Source organism: Nakaseomyces bracarensis (assembly GCF_045282275.1).
Source record: "Nakaseomyces bracarensis strain CBM3 chromosome Unknown Scaff6_1, whole genome shotgun sequence".
NCBI lineage: Eukaryota > Fungi > Ascomycota > Saccharomycetes > Saccharomycetales > Saccharomycetaceae > Nakaseomyces > Nakaseomyces bracarensis.
In genome coordinates, this window is record NW_027263967.1 from 116,850 (window position 1) to 137,551 (window position 20,702).

Here is a 20,702-nt window from a genome sequence, read left to right on the forward strand (position 1 = left end):
TTTTGTTTTTCTAAATAAAAATACATGTAAATAAAAAATAACAGAAAGAACTAGCAAAAACTGGCATCACAAATTATGTAGTAGGTTTCTTTGCAAAAACCAAAAAAAGTTTAATACATAATAGATATGTTTTTAGTACTCAATTATTAGGAATATTAACTTATTTCCAATTAATAGTATTTAGAGATGACTATAAAAGATTTTTTAAAAAATTAAAAATCAATGAAAAAAATCATTAATGCAAGTTATATGTGTGGAATAAAAAAATTAAAAGTTACCAAAACTGAATATCTTCCCAATTTTTTTCTTCGCGGACGACTTTGTTGAAGATCTACGTTCTGTAGTACCAGTACTACTTCTTCTCGGTTTCGGAGATTTTAACCTTGAAGTTGACATAGATGAGTTTGTGCTTACTTGGTCGCTATTGGAGCTTCTGCGAACTTTCATAAAGAATTTGTTCGAAGAAGAGGAGCCTGAGTTCTTCTCAGAGCTCTTTTTAGAATTCTTGCTGTTGTTCGAGGTGAAACTCAAAACAGATTCACTAGAGTCCACGTGTTTCAACGAGTGTCCGCTACTAGAATGTGATGCACTGTATTTGTAATTTTTAGGTGTTCCTAAAGCTGCATTACCATCTAGATTTTTTACATCTGAGGCAAATTTGATTTGAGACAATCTCTTCCTAGTTTTTTCAACCTTATCGGAATCATTAGCACTATAGCGGCGAACAGTATCTACCATCGAGAGCATTGGCTTTCCAGAGTCATTAGCACTATCACCAGTAATAACCCTTTTAAGCACACCATACCCACTGTGATCTTCATCTAAATTTTCGGTTATTACCTTGATGGTCGTTGAAGACTCAAGTGAATATTTAATAATAACATCAAGCTTTGATAGCTTAGTTTCTTTAGCTTCAGGATCAGCTACTGGATTATTGGCTATTTCAAATAATTCAGACATCATATTTTTCCTATTATTCGTCACTATCGACTTTAATTGTGAAACCACGCTTCCATTACTTTCAGTAATAGAGTGTCTCGCTTGGCTACCTTGTTTTGTTATAGAATGAGTACCGAAATCTTCAGGATCAGCTGCATAGGATGATCTATCAGTAGAGCTCGATGCATTAGATATTATATCTGCTGAGTTCCTACGATCGTCTTCCTCTGGAATTGGGGATCTGGAATAGCTTTCATCTAAAATTTTCTGTTCATTCTTTGACCAGAACGTAAAGGAGTCAGAAGAAACCATCTTGAGACTCTGAGCTTCTTCCATCAGACCATTTAGATTACCTTGTTTCGATTTTTGTATCTCAATAACCTTTTCCAGTGTTGCACCTTCTATTTCTCTTTCCATAGCAAACAGCCTTCTAGCAGGGACCACAAATACCGGAATAGAGAATGTAGTACATATCAAGTCAACCAAGGTCCTGCCTCTGTAACATACCAAATTCTCATATCTCTGCCACCTTAGTGTTCCGAGAACAATATAGTCCGGATTGTACACATTGATAGCGTCTATTATAGCACCTTTGGTCTTTTCAATAGAGATTTCTATCGTTACCTTCAATGTCTTACTGTCCTCTTTGATTACTTTAACATAGTCAAACAGGTTCAATATAATATCATCAATTTCTTTGAACGAATACCCAGACACCCATTCTGTGTCCCTATCACTGTCTTTTGTTGTTTCTTTACGTCCTGTCATTCTAGGAATATTAGCAATTATTACTAAATGATCATTTTCTACTAGTCTCCTTACGACCCAATCTAATGCCACCCACGAATGTCTTCTACCAGAGATGTAACATACGATTGTTCTAGGTAGAGTAGGATTAGGCATTTTTATAGTCAGTATTTTATTTTTCCTTCGCTGTTCTCTGGTAATAGGAACATAGTCATCACCCATAATAAGAGGCTTTTCCCTTTGCTGTGGAAAGAGTATATCAGGATATATGAATACCTTATCTTTATTTTCCATATTTCGATATATCGTATTCTTCCGCTCCTCCCACCTTTTATCGAAATTAACATTCGTTCTCGATCTGATAATGACTTTATTCACAAACACTGGTTTCGTAGGATAATCCGATCTTATAATCTTCCCATCCACAGTATAGTTGAACTCTGACTTCTTAGATCTAGTCAACGACAAAGGATTGTCACTGGCAGTACTAGATCCTGAATCAAAGATCCGTTTCTTGATCTTCTCCACCTCGTAATCATCATCCGAGGAAACATGGTTATGCAGTAGGAATTTAGGATTTATAAATACCAGATTGCCACGATTAGACCCCTGGCGACTCAGATCTGTCTTGATTGGATACGTGTGTTTCTGAATCTCCACACCGGGAAACCCACCTTCCATATCCTCCGTCGCAGCATATCCAATATACTTTGGAACTGTATCATACGACACAGACGGCCTTATATCTTTCCACAACGTCTCACTCTCTGGACCCTCATAATAAACTCGAATATCTCTATACGCATTCCTCAACGTCACATCCGTATCCGGCATTTATTAGTTATATTTTATTTTTTTTTTTGTAATTTTCTTAATATGTTACTTTCTTTGTCTCTTTACCACAGATTAGTCCAGCTAAATCCACAAATATAGACACAATCAAATATAAACAGAGGTAAAATAAGTTTAATGAAAACCCCATGTTAACTCCTGCCTCTATATAATAAGCCTTTTTTTAAATTATTTGTATTAAAGGTAACCCTGTTCTTTTACACAGCCTCGCACACCCCTTTTTCGCTAAGAGATCGCCGTATAACGTTCTTTTTTGTATGCTGGCCCCCTTCACCTTCAATATAAATTCTCGCTATATAATGATCTCCACTTTTCATGCTTTACTCTAAAATCAATTTTGATTTCGAATATATATACAATTTTAATAACAATTAAGATAAAGATCTTTGATTTCGAATCTTGATTTACAAGTTCATTGTAAATCCCACGGAAGAAAATAAAGAAGATAGGATCATCTTCTATGCATTTACGGTCGATCCATACCACACCTCTCTCCTGCATCCCCTTCTAAGAATGACGTTATACCTGTTCTATACTTTTTAAACTCTTTAGTCATCCTCGGACCAACTTGAAGTAAAGACTTACGTAACCAAACTCCTATTTTTCTCTCTCATCCCATTCTTCGGACCTTAAAACCGGCGTTTTTCTTCACTTTCCCTGATCCGTAGATCATATGATTCTCCTTCCCCCCCTTTTTTTTTTACCTTCTGAAATTTAATTTAATTTCTTGGCATTTTGTTCTTATTCACTTTTCGGGATTACAAAAAGCATATGATCTTTTAATACGAAAGTTGAGGCACTATTACATCGTATGTGATGAGTTTTGTATTTAAATTTGTAAATTTCTTTTTTTTTTAATTTTTTTTGGTAAAATTCTTGTATTTCCCGATCGGGTAATCCCAATACATTTAAACTCGTCTCTTAACAATATATTTTTTTTGTTTTCATTGTGATAATTTATTAGATTATGACAAAGGTATAAGGCTATAATGAAGTGATATAGATAGTATAAGTAGCAAAAACAAAACCAACACTCCTCTCAAAGAAGAAATCAAAAAAATAAAAAAAATAATAAAAATAGAAACATGGATGAGAGGAAGACTCTTGTCACGGAGAGTATGAGACAAGTACAATTAGATGATGATATTCTCTACAATATAAACAAGCAGTTGAATAGGTCGAGAAAGATTATTCTCTTGACGGGTGCGGGGATCTCGTGTAATGCAGGGATCCCTGATTTCAGGTCAGCGACAGGGTTGTACGATATGGTGAAGAGACAATACCCTGATATCTCGATAGGATCAGGGAAGGAGATGTTTGATATATCTTTGTTTCGGGACGAGATGAAGATCTCAGTGTTCGCTACGTTCATGGAGAAGTTATACTCTAGTGTCAAACTTGCACAACCCACAAAGACACATAAGTTTATCGCACATTTGAAAAACAGAGGGAAACTGCTGAGGTGCTATACACAAAATATAGACGGATTAGAGGAAATTCTGGGGTTAGAGACCTCGAACTCGTCCTTTGAAACCTCAATATCGAGAAGCAATGACAACAAGAAAACAGTAGATGTCATTCAGTTGCACGGAGACTTGAACACGCTGGCATGTACAAGATGTTTCCATGAGTTCCAATGGAATAGATATCTGGCGAGGTTTTTCAGAAGAGGAGAACTGCCCTCATGTCCCGAGTGCGAGAGAGTGAATAGCGAAAGAACACAACAAGGGAAGAGGTGCATTGGAAACATAGGTTATTTAAGACCAAATATTGTTTTATATGGTGAAAACCATCCCTCCGGTGACATCATTTCAGAGGGCTTAAACTCAGACATTAATAGAGGTAAGCCCGATTTCTTTATAATTATGGGAACTAGTTTGAAAGTCGATGGTGTGAAAAGGGTCGTCAAACAAATCAGTAAACAAGTGCACGAGAAGAATGGGATTGTAATACTAATTAACAAAACAAAACTCGCAGAATCGAATTGGAATGGTATAATCGATTATCAAATATGTTGCGATTGTGATTCATGGGTGGAATACCTACAAAGTCAAATACCCGATTTCTTCAGAACACAGCAGCAAGTAGATTCATTAAGGCAATTAAAAAGGGAGGCTAGTGAACTTAGAAAGATGAAGAAAATGGAACAAACAACTATGAAGACCCCTCCTAGTACTCCTACTATGAAAAGAAGTCCAGTGCCAGTTAAACTAACAGCTCTCAATGGCGTTAAAAGAAAGCTATTAACTCCCGAGAATTCATTCGATGAGAGGTCTCCTAAAAAATTTAGTAAAACTTACTGTACTACAAAGAAAAACCCAAACAAAAAGAAACCGTTTGGTGTTGTCAATATCTAAAAGTATATTGGCAAGCAGCCAAAAAGATGCTAAATTGGCCTTACAGTATTGGTATCCACTCATTTTATATACGTCATGTGTAAAGAAGCATTGGAAAAAAATATCCAATCCTTAATTATAGCATTTGCTATTAAATTATAAAAAAGAATTGAAATGAGTTCAAAAATTCGATTGTTGTCAGTAAATTTTAGTGTTATGTGCTTTATTTATATATTTTTGCTTCTTTTTAAGCAGGTAACTGAAAACCAAATCAGTTGTATATAATATTTAATGAATTAATGATATTATAATGATGTCCATTACTTAGTTACGTTCCCACATTTTCAATTAGCATATCCGGTAACAAAATGCGCAGGAATACTTTTCGATGCGTTTTCGCAGAATAAGGCGGCAGAAAATAAAAACAAAAACAAAAACAGAAACAAGTGCCAAAAGTCAAATTTATATTTTAAGTTCAATTAACGTTAACTCGCAATATTAATTCCTGTACTATTATTTGTAAATTATGTTTCTAGACACCAGATAACTTTATTCTTTCATAATGAGATATGAACTAGAAAGTGTCCCAAATGATTATATTAGTAGTTTGGAACTCATCGATGAGTTAGATCAACTGGTGGTGACATCGTGGAATGGCTCTTTAAACATTTACAAAATAAATTATCAAGATAAGAATTGTAGATTAGTTCAAACAGTTACCGCATCTGCTCCGATCTTAAGCTCATGCTATCTAAGGATTGACTCTAGTTATTACCTATATATTGGAACAATAGATGGTGAGGTCTTCAAAGTCGACCTTGACAACGGTGTTCTAGAAAGCACAAAAAATCAAATAGCTAGGAATGGAATTAGTGGGTTATGCAGATACGGTTCAAAACTTATAGCAGGGTCTTGGGATGGATATTTACAATTAATAAACCCTAGTACAAATACAGTTGATATGAGTACTCAACTCCCGACAAAATGCTTCTCTATGTCAATTAATAACAATATTTTACTTGTAGCATCTACACAGTGTAAGGTATTGGAATTAACATTACCATTGGTCCAGGATGCCCAATGTAAAATAGTTGATTCCGGCCAGGTTTTCCAAATTAGGGACATTGTAATAACACCTGAGGGAGATGGTTTTGTTTGTACTGGAATCGATGGTCGTGTATCTGTGGAGTTCTTCAATCAAGTTACTGAACGGTTTGCTTTTAGATGCCATAAATACAATCTAGAGGATACTGTTATGGCATATCCAGTGAATGCTATCAAATTCATTCCAAACACAGATACCTTTTTCACAGGAGGTTCCGACGGCTGTGTCTCAGCTTGGCATCTTAAAAAGAAGACTAAAACAAGACAGTTGGACAAATTTAATGAAAATAGTGTAGTTAAGCTTGCATGTAATTCTAAAGTATTATGTGTTGCCACATCTGACGACTCCTTCAAAACCAATGCGGTTATAGATGAAAATATAGAGTTAGAACCAAGCAGGGTATACCTTGAATTCTTATAATAAACAATATTATTTAAAGTTCAAAGCATTAATGACAGTTTTGATAAAAATAACTAGTACATACACTTACATGATATATTAACCTAGATTAGGCAGGAAACGCAACGAGAGGCAACAACTCTACCACATACCATTACAATGCTTTACACTTGTGTGCTAAAATCAATAAAGCTAGCTGCTAGATTCAGGTAAATACATTCTAGAAATTACCACAATTCTAGAAATTACAACACCTTATATCATATAATAACCCACTATATCCTTATACTAACACACGTGATACTACTATACTTTATCGTAAATTATGATAGAACCTTCCAGAACACTGAAGCCCAGAGAATTTCCGGAGAAGTTTTAGAAAAACTTTTTTGAATGGGCAAGCAAATATCTACGGGTGTTTCTGTAGAAAATGTGGTAAGTATGGGGGTCTTTTGACTTAGGGCTACAAATCTGATATACAGAATCAACTTATTTAAAGGTGAGCATATTTTCTGTTGGCGGTATTAGATAGATTCATATTCAATGTTGCCTCGATAAGTGAAACAATAGTGTTATAACAGTAAAGCAAAAAATATTATCAATATGACTACCGCCGACGACTATAAGCAACAGGGTAACGCTGCATTTTCTGCTAAGGATTATGAGAAGGCAATCGAGATGTTCTCGAAGGCCATTGAGGTCTCTGAGACTCCAAATCACGTCTTCTACTCCAATAGATCAGCAAGTTATGCTTCATTAAAGAAGTTTAACGAGGCTCTAAGCGATGCTAAAGAATGTGTCCAAATCAACCCAACATGGTCCAAAGGTTACAACAGATTAGGTGCCGCTCATCTTGGTCTTGGTGACTTAGATGAAGCTGAAGGTAGTTACAAAAAGGCTTTGGAATTGGATGCAAACAACCAGGCAGCTAAGGATGGTTTGGATCAGGTACACAGAACCCAGGAATCCAGACAAGGTATGCCAGACCTTGGTCTATCCAAAATGTTCTCTGACCCTAACATGATAGAAAATTTGAAGAAGAACCCAAAGACTAGCGAGTTGATGAAGGATCCTCAACTTGTGGCAAAGCTAATCGGTTACCAATCTAACCCACAATCTATTTCTCAAGATCTATTTACCGACCAAAGATTGTTGACAATCATGGCTACTTTAATGGGTGTTGATTTAAATATGGACTTGGGAGAATCCAATTCTATGCCAAAGGAACCTGAGGCTAAGAAGGAGGAGGAAGCTCCAAAGCCAAAGGAGGAGAAGAAGGAGTCTATCCAGCAAGAAAGTGAACCTATGGAGGTCGATGCTGAAGAAAATGACAATTCTAATAAAGAAGAAGCTGAAAAGGAGAAGGCTGAAGGTAACAAATTTTACAAGGCTCGTCAATTTGACGATGCTATCAAGCACTATAATGCTGCTTGGGAATTACATCAAGATATTACTTACCTGAATAATCGTTCTGCAGCCGAATTTGAAAAGGGTGAAACAGAAACAGCACTAAAATCTTTGGAGGAGGCCATTGAAAAGGGTAGAGAAATGAGAACTGATTATAAGCTAATTGCGAAGTCTTTTGCTCGTATGGGTAATGTTTACCATAAGACCAACAATTTCAAGAAGGCTATAGAATGTTATCAAAAATCTCTAACTGAACACCGTACACCTGAAATTTTGACTAAATTGAGAAACACTGAAAAAGAATTAAAGAAGCAAGAAGCAGAAGCTTATATTAATCCCGAAAAGGCTGAGGAAGCTCGTCTTGAAGGTAAGGAATGCTTCACCAAGGGTGACTGGCCTAATGCCGTAAAGGCCTATACTGAAATGATCAAGAGAGCCCCAGAGGATGCTAGAGGTTACTCCAACAGAGCCGCTGCTTTGGCAAAGTTAATGTCCTTCCCAGAAGCTATTGAAGATTGCAACAAGGCCATAGAAAAGGATCCAAACTTCATTAGAGCCTACATCAGAAAAGCCACCGCTCAAATTGCTGTGAAGGAGTTCTCTGCTGCAATCGAAACATTAGAAATTGCCAGAAGTAAGGATGCTGAAGTAAATAATGGTGCTAGTGTCCGTGAGATTGATCAACTTTACGTCAAAGCTACTCAACAAAGATTCCAGCCATCCTCTAGCAATGAAACCCCAGAAGAAGTCTATCAAAGAGCCATGAAGGATCCTGAGGTTGTCGCGATTATGCAAGACCCTGTTATGCAGAGTATCCTACAACAAGCTCAACAAAACCCTGCCGCTCTACAAGAGCACATGAAGAATCCTGATGTGTTCAAGAAGATCCAAACACTTATCGCAGCTGGTATTATTCGTACCGGGCCTTAGTTACAAAATCCGTAAAAAAATTTAAATTAAAAATTCACCCCACTATAAGTTTTTGTCTGACATCATCCCAATTCCTGGAGGATCTATTGCTTACTTTACTGTATTATTCAGCTTGTACACTCCCCTTTAGCATAGGGCTTTCAGCATAATGTAAAAGAGAATAATTTTTTTTAGATTTCTTTTCTTTTTATCCAAGATTTTATAATAATAATATTATTTTTTTTTGTTTAACACATTACGTCTAATAATAATAATTCTTTGTATGTAAGAGGAAATAACCTACTGGTAAGCAATACTAACGATAACTATAATTATTTTCTTTTTCATTAAATAATTTGTAGTATGTAAAAATAGATTTGTTTTTAATTTCCGATAACTAGTATACATGAGTCTAACCCAAAAGTGCCCAGTCTTACACATTGGTGCCTAGTGAGATAAATCTGTTAACGATAATGTAATGATGACTATTGATGATTTCATAAGGCCTGATATAGCACACATCCGAATTTCTTCCGGTCCGTGTTCTAGAACATCCTCAAAAGGATAGCAATACCAGCAAGACACTGTAGAGCAAAGCCTTTCTCTAAAGGTACGTAAGTTTCTAACAGTCTAATTTTATCTAAGGAGATTATTTTATCTCCGTCCCTCACAACCTTTGGTGCAGAGAATTTAGTGCAAAATTATGATTTTCCATTTTAGTGCTTTTTTCACATATTTCTGCGAAGGAAGAAAAAGAAAACTAAATGGGGGGTAACAATTGAGAATGAAATGAAGAAAGATACGAAGAATAAAACGAAGAAAGAAACGAAGAAAAACAAAAGAGTTCAGGGGAATAGCCTTACGCATCACATCACAACAATATGTAAGGCAAACTTTAAAGGATATTCTACTACACTTTACTACGGGATATTCTATGTAATTGAATAAAGATAGCAAATATGAGGTGATGATCGTGCCCTGGATACCAATGGAGTATTAACTATTTTGCAAATAGTAGCCTGACAAGTCGGACAATAAAATTTCTTTGACTTCTTTTCAGCATAAGAAACGCCTTGGGAAAGAATTAATATTAGAATACATCGAACTATTATATAAAAAAAAATCGAAAGAAGAGATTGTTTGATTAATATACATCGTTAAAAATTAAAGGCTCAAATAAAATTAAATAATTGAAGGAGAAATAAAAATCTAGAAAGTTCTATATTAGAGGTTAATGAATTCGTTACAACTTGGATTTATGTTTCATTTGTTAAATATACCTGTTTAAAGAAAATAAACCGAAAAATAAAAAACAGGGTTTAAATGTGTAAAAATAAAAAGCGTTGTCTTTTAAATAGCAACGCATCTTTAAATACGATTAATAGCATTATTTTGTAATCATATTAGCAGATACCGGTCTACCCTGTTTTAGAGATTCGACCATGTTTTTTAGTTCCAAGTTTTCCTTAAGTAGACTATCGTATTGTCTAGCTTTTTCTTCTAGAGCCTTGATATACTTCTCTCTACGTTGTCTGAAAGCTTTTTGAGCGCTTCTGTTTTGGGCGGCTCTCTTGGTATTTCTCAATGGCTTACCAGTCTTACCGATCAATTCACCATTTTCGTTGTACTTTTCACCGTTGTTGTAAACTGGTAAATCAGATGAAATACTGCTCTTTCTGGATGTTGGAGCGGTAGAGTCACTTGGAGTTGGCAAATTATTTTTGGAAGAGTTATCTTCGGTTTCTTGACATAGAGTACCGATGTTAATAGAATTTCTTCTCTCCTTATCCTCAACCGGAACACGTAGCATGTGTTGTTGAGTGTACATACCAACAGGACTTACACTCCCAGATCCTCTGCTCACAACATTTGGTTGTAGTGGTTGTTGTTGTTGCATCAAATTGTGAGTCAAGCTTTGGATTGGGGGAAGTTGTGTAACAATAGCAGTAGCAGCCTGATTATTCATAGCAGAAGTAGATGTTATGTAGTTTGGTTGGGTTTGGTAGTATGGTGTGTTGCACATAGGACCGCGGTTCATTTGAGTAATAACTGGAACACTGGTTCTAGGGGTGCTTGGGGACACATGGTATTGTGGTTGTTCAGTGTAGTTGTATTGTCTAATCATTTTTTTAGGAAAAAGTTTTGTTAAGTTTTTGAGTGTTAGTTAATTTTTCAACTTTATTTAGTTGTATTTGTAGTTATAGTTGTTTGTGTTTGATGATGGATTATATAAATTTAAATAGGTGTTAATCAGAAAAACGAATTAAAATTATTTGAGTTGTTATGAAATAGCTTTGATATATATACCTTTTTTTTTAAACTCATGATCTATTTCGAAGAGACAAGTAATCTAATATTTTTTTATCAAATGGCGATCAATACCGGAATCATGTAATATGCAAAGAGTTACGCCCTTTTACTTTTCCTTTTACATCCCGTACCCAACAAAATATCTTTAAAAAAGTTGTTTAGTCGAAAGTGGGTGAAGTAATAAGATTTAGAAACTTCTAAATTGTTAACCATTATTTCATGTCGAAAAAAAAGGTAGCCTTTGGTTACTTCACAATGAAAACATAAGATATTTTGATGGGAAAGAAAAGATTGCTCCAGTTTTTCAAAAAAAGCGATGGGTTTTTTTTGTCGTCTCTCTGAAAAAAAAAAGAAATGAAGAAGGCAAAAAAAATGAAAGGAATGAGTTCGGTGAGGAGGGAGTTAAAAAACACAACAAACAAACATGAGGGTTCTAAGGTTACCAGAGTACCCGCACTGGGCCACTATTGATTTTTTTGCTTTTTCTCAATTAAGATCGGGTATTGCCTTACAGAAGATGGCGAAGGAGTTGGGTCATAAATTGAATACATTAGAAAATCTATGAAAATGACGCAGGCATTAATGTTAGTGCGGGTAGTAAAGTGTCAAAGAAAAAAAAATTAAAAGCTTAGTGGGAAAAAATGGTCTTTTTCTGCGGGGAGTACAATGGGGAAGGGGGGGTTTAGAGCATGCAAGGACAGCGAATAAGCAAATGAGAAAAGGAATGGACAAGTAGCCTGAATAGTAGTGCAGTGTCTTCTCGGGGGAGGTTTTACTTTCTATAAGACAGGCGGGGCGAATAACAATTCCTGTAGAATTAAGGGTGGGCTACCGGCCTCTTAGAAAAACACGAGGAATGAAGCCTAGATGATGTTATTCTATCTCCTCATTTGTTGACATTTCGTCATCATTATAATCCCAATAGGAAATTATGTACAGTAAGAGCCGATTGTTGATATTTGGATATATAGAATATTATTTTTTACTCTACGGTTGACTCTCTGCATTTTGTCAAATTCCGAAAATTTTAATAAATTCAAAATTGGTGGCAAGGCTGCCCCAGAGATAGCTTTTAAAATAATCATGACTCCATCTGCACCTACAGCGGGCGAAGAAAAAAAAAGTCACTGTGGCCCTACAAAAAATGCTGCATTTCTAAAAATAAATCCATTTACTTGCATTGTTCATCCTATGGAAGTTTCTGAGAACCCAAAAGGTAAGAGTTCTAAAATACCAAAACAAGATGCAAAGTTTAAGCCTCCTTCTTCTTCGGCATTATGTTAGGGCCCCTTACTCTCTTCAATTCTATACTTTGAACTCTGTACATTTTAATACCAAGACTAGAACTAAGTATTTTTTTTGTTTTTTTTTAGGGAAGATAAATAACATATATGAGGGTTGACACAGTGTGACAACGCATCCAACTCAATAATACGTCATATTAGTTCTGACAAGTTCCTACAGGATACACAATTAATCGGAAAACTAGAAGATCAGAGCCCTTTTAGTACTAGTGTTCCTTTGGGAGATAAGGTTTAGTTTTATTTTTTCTTTTGCTTCATTAAATACCTGCCGTACTGAATATTTATTTTATATTAGTTATTGTTCATACGGGAGAGAGCTACTGATTTGGAAATTAATTTATTAGATAGTATTCTCTAGTAGATAGTATTCTAGTAATCGGAGCAAGAGCCCCGATTTCGGTAGCAATATATATTCATTGCTAGCAGAATGTATCGTAGGGACTAATATATATTTTTATATCATATCTCTTGGAAAAGTATTCAACGCTTTTTATTCTAACATTTATCTTTTCTTCGTTCCATCTGTCCAAATATATTTTATTATTGTAAAGTATTGCTTTTCTTTTATTCAACTGAAATAATATGAAGAATATGTTAACATAAGGTGATTTTCCTAATTTTTTAAATTTTGTGCTTCGAGGTCTAAGATAGCCTTCCTTAAGAAGGGTAGATAAATTATTGAAGTCTATGTATGCGTGAAGGTCATATGAACCTAAGAGAGGTGTAGCCGGTATCGGCCAACAAAATGTTATGAAATAGAGGGATTATGCTATTCCCTTCCTCTCCCCAATAACTAAATACTATTTAAGAACCGATTACATGAATGACAGGGGTATTTTTTGATATAGTTTTCTAAATAATCTTTTATTTCATCATGTATGACTCTCAATTGTGCGTGTTATAGATCCCTTATTAGAATATATTTCGTGTGTGTATTAACCTAAATAACAAAAAAACTAAAAGAAAACATTACCGCATTTCAACAAAATATTCGGAAGTATGGAATCAGTAATTAGAGTCACAATAAAGACAACTTTTCTATTCTCCCATCCAACTAATCAACGTTACTTTCTATGAACCGGCTATAGAAAATCCGATATTTTTATTCTTAAAATAACCACTAGTTATGATACCAAGTCAAATAGGGATTCAATCAAATTAAATATAGTAGTATTATCTAATTTTTTATTTCGCCGTACTAGATAGCCAAAACAATGCTAATAAGCACTAGCAATATAAAATAGATCAGCATTATTATCGCTCTCTAACCCATCATTTTCAAGGTTAAATTAGAGTTGATTACCTGGAATCATGAATAAAAGCCCGCAGTTTACTGACTTTTCATTTATTACCTTTCGTATCTGTCCTCAACAATGGTAGGATTGGAAGTTAAACAATGGAACGCAAGAGGGTTATAATAGAAAAAAAAAGAATTGATTATACTACTGCATACTGTTAATGGGGGGCATCTATAACGTTGATCCTGACTCTTTTCAATGATTTTCGTAACCCTCACTGAAGATCTCCTAGAATAATTGTTACTAAGATACATGTATTTTGTGTCAATGATGGATATTTCATATCTATAATGAGTTGCTGCGGTGGTTTTATGAGAAAATTTACCCCCTCTCTCCACTGCAATGCTTTCTACTTGATTGTATGAAATAACACGTACCACAGATTTGCTGGTAGGGGGTTTTCACCTGTAAGAACAACCGAAGAGTTTTTCCATATTCTGAATGTTTCCCCCAAGAAGCGGTCATAATGGGTGGGGTAGAGAAAAGATTGTAGGGCCGGAAAAATAAGATCCTCCTTTCATAAAACAATGGGTGGGTTGAGGGAAAAGGAAGGGATCAACCCTCATTATAATATTGAAAAATTAAGAATATCCGGATTTTCAATGAAAACGCCGGAGAAATAAGAAATGACGTATATATTGATTATGAAATCCACATACTCTGCGGAAAAACTTTGACAGCTAATTTTCTCGAATGTAACAATGCAGCTATCGAGAATTTAACCTCAGCCACCTTTTTTAATGATGCACTCAAACTCTAATAATCTAATAGGTAACCCTCCTGGGTCTTCATACTTACTACACTGTTTTTAGTGCATAGATGATAGTGTAAATGAATTCTAAGTATTAGCATATTTTTTTTTGCCGTGCCTAATTAAATTAATCTTCGAGGAGGATAAACCAATTTATTTCAAGAGTCAGGTGATACCTTCATTTTACGGAGTCATTATTTCTTCATTGTTTATTAATATATGATTGTAATGTATGGTATCTTTCTATTCTATTAAGCAAAGAGGTTTTAATACGAATTATTTGTGAACCTATATAATATAATAACTAAAAATGGAAATCAAATTATCGTTAGTAATAATCTTCAAATCCAAACATCTAATTGGATTATCAATAATTTCTTTTCAGAAGAAGTTAATTATAAAATATTTCATATTCTACTAATATCCGATTTCAATTTATTTAAACAAGTATTATCGAGTAAATAGAGTGTTTGCAGTTTCATGTATTCAAGCCAGTTTCCATTTTCCTTTATTTAGCAAATATTCTCTCAAAATACACCTCCGATATACCCAGACCGAGCTGGCATATGTCTAATCCACCCAATTCCTCTTTCCTCTCCTTACCTTCTTTGTTACCGGTTATTATTTATTATTTTTGATTTTAACTCCGTATATCATAAAATCTTATCTCCTAAAGGAATATAATAGAAATGTACTGTAATGGTCTTTCTCCTGAACATAACAAACAATATAAATAATAATATCAGCCGTGCTATTATTTGTTTTCTGTAGTTGACTGCGTTGAAATAACGCCGCTTTAAATAACGTACGTTACATAGTTAGATGTTGCAGTAGTAAGGCCCTTCATTAAACTTTAGTGCTAATTTTTCCTTCGTACTGGTCTAGCTCAAATTGTCTCTGCGCTTTTTCACAGAGATCAAGGACCATGAAAGCTAATACCTGGAAAAAAAAATAAAAAGTTCGGAAGAACTTGAATATATAAAAAAAACTGAGCATAATGCACATGAAAGTGATTAACAAAAAGAATTGTCTGCATATAGATTTAAACGGAGAACAGATCACAAAGTCCATGCTTTTGTAAACACTTGTTTGTTTACAGTTCACTCTAGTGCTTTTTCCTGCGGTTGCTATACCATATTTCTCGGTTGCTAGAATACATACTTTTTGCTACATCTCTGTAAACTAGCATTTAGTTTATTTCCGTTTATTATACACGACTTGTTTATCCAGTTTGACAATTTTAACATTTCCACTGAAATTATCTGTCTACAAATAATAGCAGCCAGGGCAATATTTTTACACCTGGACATAATATAATTGTTGAATATTACTGATATATTATTAATAATTGGTATTACGGGATAGATATTATTAATATTATTATAAGAAAATTATAAAGAATAAACTACGAGCCATTGTCTCCAGGAATAAAGTTGAAAGGAATTGGTTCAAGATAAGAATACTATAACAAAAGAAAAAATATACTACAATCACAAAACCTTGCTGTTTCAATTGGTTCGAGAAAAATAAAATAAAGAAAAGAACCCAAACCAATTATCATTTCAGATTATTGTTTTCATTTTCATTACCTCCTTTTTTGTTATCCTTTATATTTTTAGGAACTTTATTAACACACCACATTATACTCGAAACCAGCAATCTAATTTCTCTCCCCTTGCTTATTATGAATCTCTAGATGTTATTCTTGAATGATTCCAAACACCATAATATCGCCAAATCTTGTGATATCTATGGTTGCACCGACCCAATTTGGCCTTTAAGTGATATCATTAATACTACATTATTTACAGAACTCAATAAAACTAATGAAAAATATGGTGAGATAGTATATTCATGCTTTGCGAATTTGCTTTCAGGTGGTATGATATCATACGTCGATAACTCAACATCAACTACGATAAGGAATGCAACAGTACGATCACCACTAGTGTATATTCAATGTCAAAACAATGATATTATGAATGATCCTTCCTTACAAGCGATGATAAATCAATTGGTACCCATTATTTCACAATCGATGCAAGCAAAGGATATAACCTCATCTTATCCTCTAGTTAGTGCTGATAAATTTGTATTGAGTATTATTATGATAGCTTTTGCACAGACCTGTATTTGCATCGCCTACTGGATGCTTTTTGCCGTTGTTATGCTGTTACCATCAGACAATCATAATAGACAGAATAAATTCGTTTTACTATATGTTGTTGTTAACGCAATATTTGAAGCTATCATATTAAGAAAATCTGTCTTTGAGGTTTTCAGACTTCAGTACTATGAAAATTATCAGAACTCTGACGAGTATGAGCATATTATTGTCAATGCTACAGGAACCATAGTGGTAGAACTAGTATGTAGTGTGCTAGCTCATTTAAACTGGTTGATTATAATTCTTTACATGTATCCCAACCCAAATTTTAGTTGGCTACAACGGAGCATAGTACCAAAAGTCTTACGGAAAGGTAGAACAATTGTAATGTCTTTTGGAATTTTATTAATAGTTATCGATGATACCATATTTGCAGCATTTTTAAGTCATAGGGATAAACCTTCATTAAGGTTAGCTTACAAAATACTGGAGATTGCTTTGTACACTATCTTTGCTATTCTTATAATCAATTTCATGTGTACGAACTTTGCATTTGCACTTTCAACTAAGGTCCAGGAGATTGGTCAAGCTAACAATAAATATGATGAAGTTGAAAATTATAGTAGAAGCGAAGACATTAACGATGATGATAATCCTCAATATTTTTCTTATGGCCGCCCTTACCACTATACTTTCTTCCGAAGGTTAACATCACTTAATTCTAGATTCTGGAGATTCATCACTAAAAATTCAATTAGAACGTACTACCAATTGAAGGTCTTATGGGCTGAATATCAAGATATTATACCACTTCTAGTTTACAATATTGTGCTGTTTTTTCTGTCATATTGGCTCACAATTTTTCTCAATACTGGTAAATATTATAGAAGACGATGGGCATATAATGTCGTTTATTTTTTACGTGCACTTATAACAGTGAATGTCTGGGCATTAATTGGTGTACTCGAAAAAAAAGAATTGATTGTCTCAAAGAAAACTGTTCTTGGCCGACAGATTAATAGCGTCTCTTTCACTGATAATGAAGATAGTGATTCTATTTTTGGTAGTATTAAGGAATTTAATAATAACCATTTCTCTAAAAATAATAATAACAGTGGTCATACACGCGAATTAACTAGGCCTGACGATGAAAGTATAGAAAACGATGAAACGCAATACATCAGTGATATGAATACTTTTCACTCAGTAATAGAAGAACCTACGGCCTCATCAAGGTCACCAATAAGGAGGCTAAGATACTTTAGAAGAAGAAAGAAATTATGAACATAACGGCAATTTTTTTTGTCTGTTATATTGGATGGCTAAGGTACTATACGTACTAGATAATTGGCCAGGCTGTGTTATCAGAAGCACAAATTTGTTAATTATCCTTCTAACACATTCAAAAAGCAAAGGAAAATATTTCACACCACTTTCCCTCTTTCGGTAACGCCTAGGGAAAAGGACTAGAGGTAATGCAAAAAAAGAAAAAAAATGGGTTCCTAGTGGCCTTATAATTTAAAGAACTACATTTGAGAAAAACAAACAAAAATAAACAGGAAAAACATTAAGAGATTATTATCTAAAAATATGTTCCATGCAGAACTGTTCTGTATTTATCAGTATACACACTTCTAATGTTAAACGAACTTTACAACTTTTCAAAAGTCATGTCACAACTTTCTTCCTCCAATTTTCCCTCATTTCTATATCTCATATTTCTTAACTACTTCGTTATCAAATTTTCTCATTTCATCTTCTTTCTTCTAAAGTAAAAATTACTTCTTTTTGGCAACTATATACATATTTTTTAAATCCAGTGTTTGAGTATGAAAAAAGGTTTTCAAATTTATATTTATAAAACATGTTATTAAACATACATTTGTAGGATAAGTTATCGACACAAGGAACGTTCTATGTTTAATCATTAATAACTACCAGAGTAATTATGAATATGCAACACAGTATTGAATTTCGGAAACTGTATTAGCAATACGAGAAAAAAAATGTTCTTAGGTTATGAGTTATAGAATTAAAGGTTAACTTTGTAAAGGTTACCATTATGAAGAAATAAAAAATATGCGTTGATGAATAATACAAGTTAATGAATAGGTTATCTAAGAGAGTTAATTTAATGATATCCTTACTGTTATAGATTACTATACTTGAAATAAAGAGCGCAGTTAATTAATAGTAATTATCTCACCTTCTACTGTTACCTCTATCAGAAGGTCTGGGATACATGTGAGCCATGGGAGCATTAACTGAATAGTTAATAATGTTTTGAAGCTGGGCATTTTGTATCTTTAATGCCGAATTTTCTTGCTCTAGGAAACGAATGTATTCAGTAGCCTTATGAAGTATTGTAGCTTTATTTAATTTTTTAGCTGGTTCCATACCATTTAATTGTCGATGATCGTCTTCAGTTAATGGTATATTGGATATACTTTTATAGGTAAATCTAATAGTAGGGACTGTTTGTTTAAGTTCTGTTAGTCGATCATTGATATTTGTTCTATATTTTTTCTCAACAATACTATGCAAGGCTCGTTTACTGCTTGGTGGGCCAGATTTTTTACCTTCAGGTTTACTGACATTTTTTTTCTTATTTGGGAGCTGAGCATCTTTTTTTATACTCAAATTTGTGTCTATGGGTTTCGATGTTGAATCAACAGGTAAAGAGTTAAGAGCGCCAGTTATTGTAGTTGGATAATTTGGAGAAAAGTCGAAGCCATGCTTTCCATTAACAGCTGAATGTATGCTATCATTATGAATATTCGACCTTTCCGACTCTAACCAGTTTAGGTATCCACTGCGTGGGAAGAACTGTCCTGATGCCGGATGTGGTGGTACCATAGAGAAGAATTCCTCTGGATTATCATGCTTGTGTTGACGTCGTAGTTGGCCAGTAGTTTGGTTTCCCATACTATTTTCAAAATAATTGGTTTCGCTTTGGTGTGTCGGGTAGTTAGTTTCGTCAGCTGTAGATGATGTTATCGAAGTATCTTCATCAGATTTGTAATCTTCCCAAACTTCCTTGACTTCCTCAGTTTGTGAGCCTCTATCATTTATATTCTTTTGATTAGAAGTTGAGCTCTGTGTCTCATTGTCTATATAGCTATGATGAGTAGAAAAACCTTGCGGGTTGAAGTCTTCAGTCCCAATATATATCATACCATCTGTATCTTGAGAATTTCCGGATTGTTGTTCAGTTGTATTCAGTCCATCCGGATTTGCAAATTCTGAAAACAGGTTTTTTTGAAATGCCATGTTGGTTATGCTTGTCATTTATTATAATAGCAAATATTAATACACGGAACCAAAAAAAAATAATAAAAAAAAAAATAATATGACCAGGTAATATGTCCAGGAAGTTTGAAAATAGTTTCGGGAATACAACAGATGTATTCTTCTTATGTTCTATAGGTGCAATATACCACTCTAACAAAAACCTTCTATTGAGGATATAATGAACAAAATATTCTTTCAGTAATTTGTCAAGGAGATGGTTTCAGAATATAGGATTATGAATGGAACTGAGAAAATTCCTTTCCTTTCCACACTATATTTGCCTGACTTATTGGCAGTTTTAGTTCTAACGCTTATCTAAACGTATTCCAATAGTAGAATTTATAACACTACTATTAAAGTAACCAATGTTTATTATGTTGTAATACTTGAATCAATTCTGAACCCTGACGTTTTTATATGTATACAGGATTAAAATTGAAGAAAGATAGTCCGATATTTTGCGAAATAGAAAATAAAAAATCCAATTTTGTAGTATCACTTAGTAGACAGCAATATTACTCAGTCAAATAAGCAATGGTATTGTAATTAAAATTAGATAGTAATTATACTAATTTTGCTTCTCTCAGATGATATGCAAACGCTGTGATGTACACTTTTTCGAAATAAATATAGAATTGGATACTGTTGGGAAGAAAATTAAAACGACGGAAAAAAAAGTAGGTGACGGAGAAGATTCTTCTTATAGATTCTTCTTATAGATTCTTCTTATAGATTCTTCTATTTATTTCGCTCTTTAAAAACAATTTTTAGAAAAAAGATTGACAATTTTGAATCTCAAACATGTGTAATCTATCACTCAAATGATACTCCTCACCTTTATCTCGTGTTGTGTTCAGTTAGAAAAAGAAATATTATGTTATCAAAAAGGGATAATAAGTAGATCTATTTTTAAGTAACTTCGAGTTATGAAGGTGAAAGCATTAAAA

The 20,702-nt window shown here is 34.0% G+C and overlaps 7 protein-coding genes across 7 annotated transcripts; 4 read left to right on the forward strand and 3 right to left on the reverse strand.

The window, feature by feature from the left end:
* Window positions 1-267: 267 nt before the first annotated feature.
* On the reverse strand, window positions 268-2,520 carry RNJ42_01263 (uncharacterized protein; the record flags this gene model as incomplete). Its single annotated transcript, XM_071051428.1, has 1 exon — window positions 268-2,520. The coding sequence occupies one exon, from the start codon at window positions 2,518-2,520 to the stop codon at window positions 268-270; it is 2,253 nt and encodes a 750-aa protein (XP_070907457.1).
* A 1,103-nt stretch (window positions 2,521-3,623) lies between these two features.
* Window positions 3,624-4,895, forward strand: HST3 (NAD-dependent histone deacetylase HST3; the record flags this gene model as incomplete). Its single annotated transcript, XM_071051429.1, has 1 exon — window positions 3,624-4,895. One exon carries the CDS (start codon window positions 3,624-3,626, stop codon window positions 4,893-4,895), a length of 1,272 nt encoding a protein of 423 aa, XP_070907458.1.
* A 541-nt stretch (window positions 4,896-5,436) lies between these two features.
* On the forward strand, window positions 5,437-6,399 carry BUB3 (Bub3p; the record flags this gene model as incomplete). The annotated part of the gene is made up of 1 exon (XM_071051430.1): window positions 5,437-6,399. The coding sequence occupies one exon, from the start codon at window positions 5,437-5,439 to the stop codon at window positions 6,397-6,399; it is 963 nt and encodes a 320-aa protein (XP_070907459.1).
* Window positions 6,400-6,981: 582 nt separating this feature from the next.
* On the forward strand, window positions 6,982-8,715 carry STI1 (Hsp90 cochaperone STI1; the record flags this gene model as incomplete). Its single annotated transcript, XM_071051431.1, has 1 exon — window positions 6,982-8,715. One exon carries the CDS (start codon window positions 6,982-6,984, stop codon window positions 8,713-8,715), a length of 1,734 nt encoding a protein of 577 aa, XP_070907460.1.
* Window positions 8,716-10,081: 1,366 nt separating this feature from the next.
* Window positions 10,082-10,819, reverse strand: CIN5 (Cin5p; the record flags this gene model as incomplete). The annotated part of the gene is made up of 1 exon (XM_071051432.1): window positions 10,082-10,819. One exon carries the CDS (start codon window positions 10,817-10,819, stop codon window positions 10,082-10,084), a length of 738 nt encoding a protein of 245 aa, XP_070907461.1.
* A 5,234-nt stretch (window positions 10,820-16,053) lies between these two features.
* Window positions 16,054-17,748, forward strand: DFG16 (Dfg16p; the record flags this gene model as incomplete). Its single annotated transcript, XM_071051433.1, has 1 exon — window positions 16,054-17,748. One exon carries the CDS (start codon window positions 16,054-16,056, stop codon window positions 17,746-17,748), a length of 1,695 nt encoding a protein of 564 aa, XP_070907462.1.
* A 918-nt stretch (window positions 17,749-18,666) lies between these two features.
* HMS1 (Hms1p) lies at window positions 18,667-19,752 on the reverse strand (the record flags this gene model as incomplete). The annotated part of the gene is made up of 1 exon (XM_071051434.1): window positions 18,667-19,752. One exon carries the CDS (start codon window positions 19,750-19,752, stop codon window positions 18,667-18,669), a length of 1,086 nt encoding a protein of 361 aa, XP_070907463.1.
* Between the last annotated feature and the right edge of the window lie 950 nt (window positions 19,753-20,702).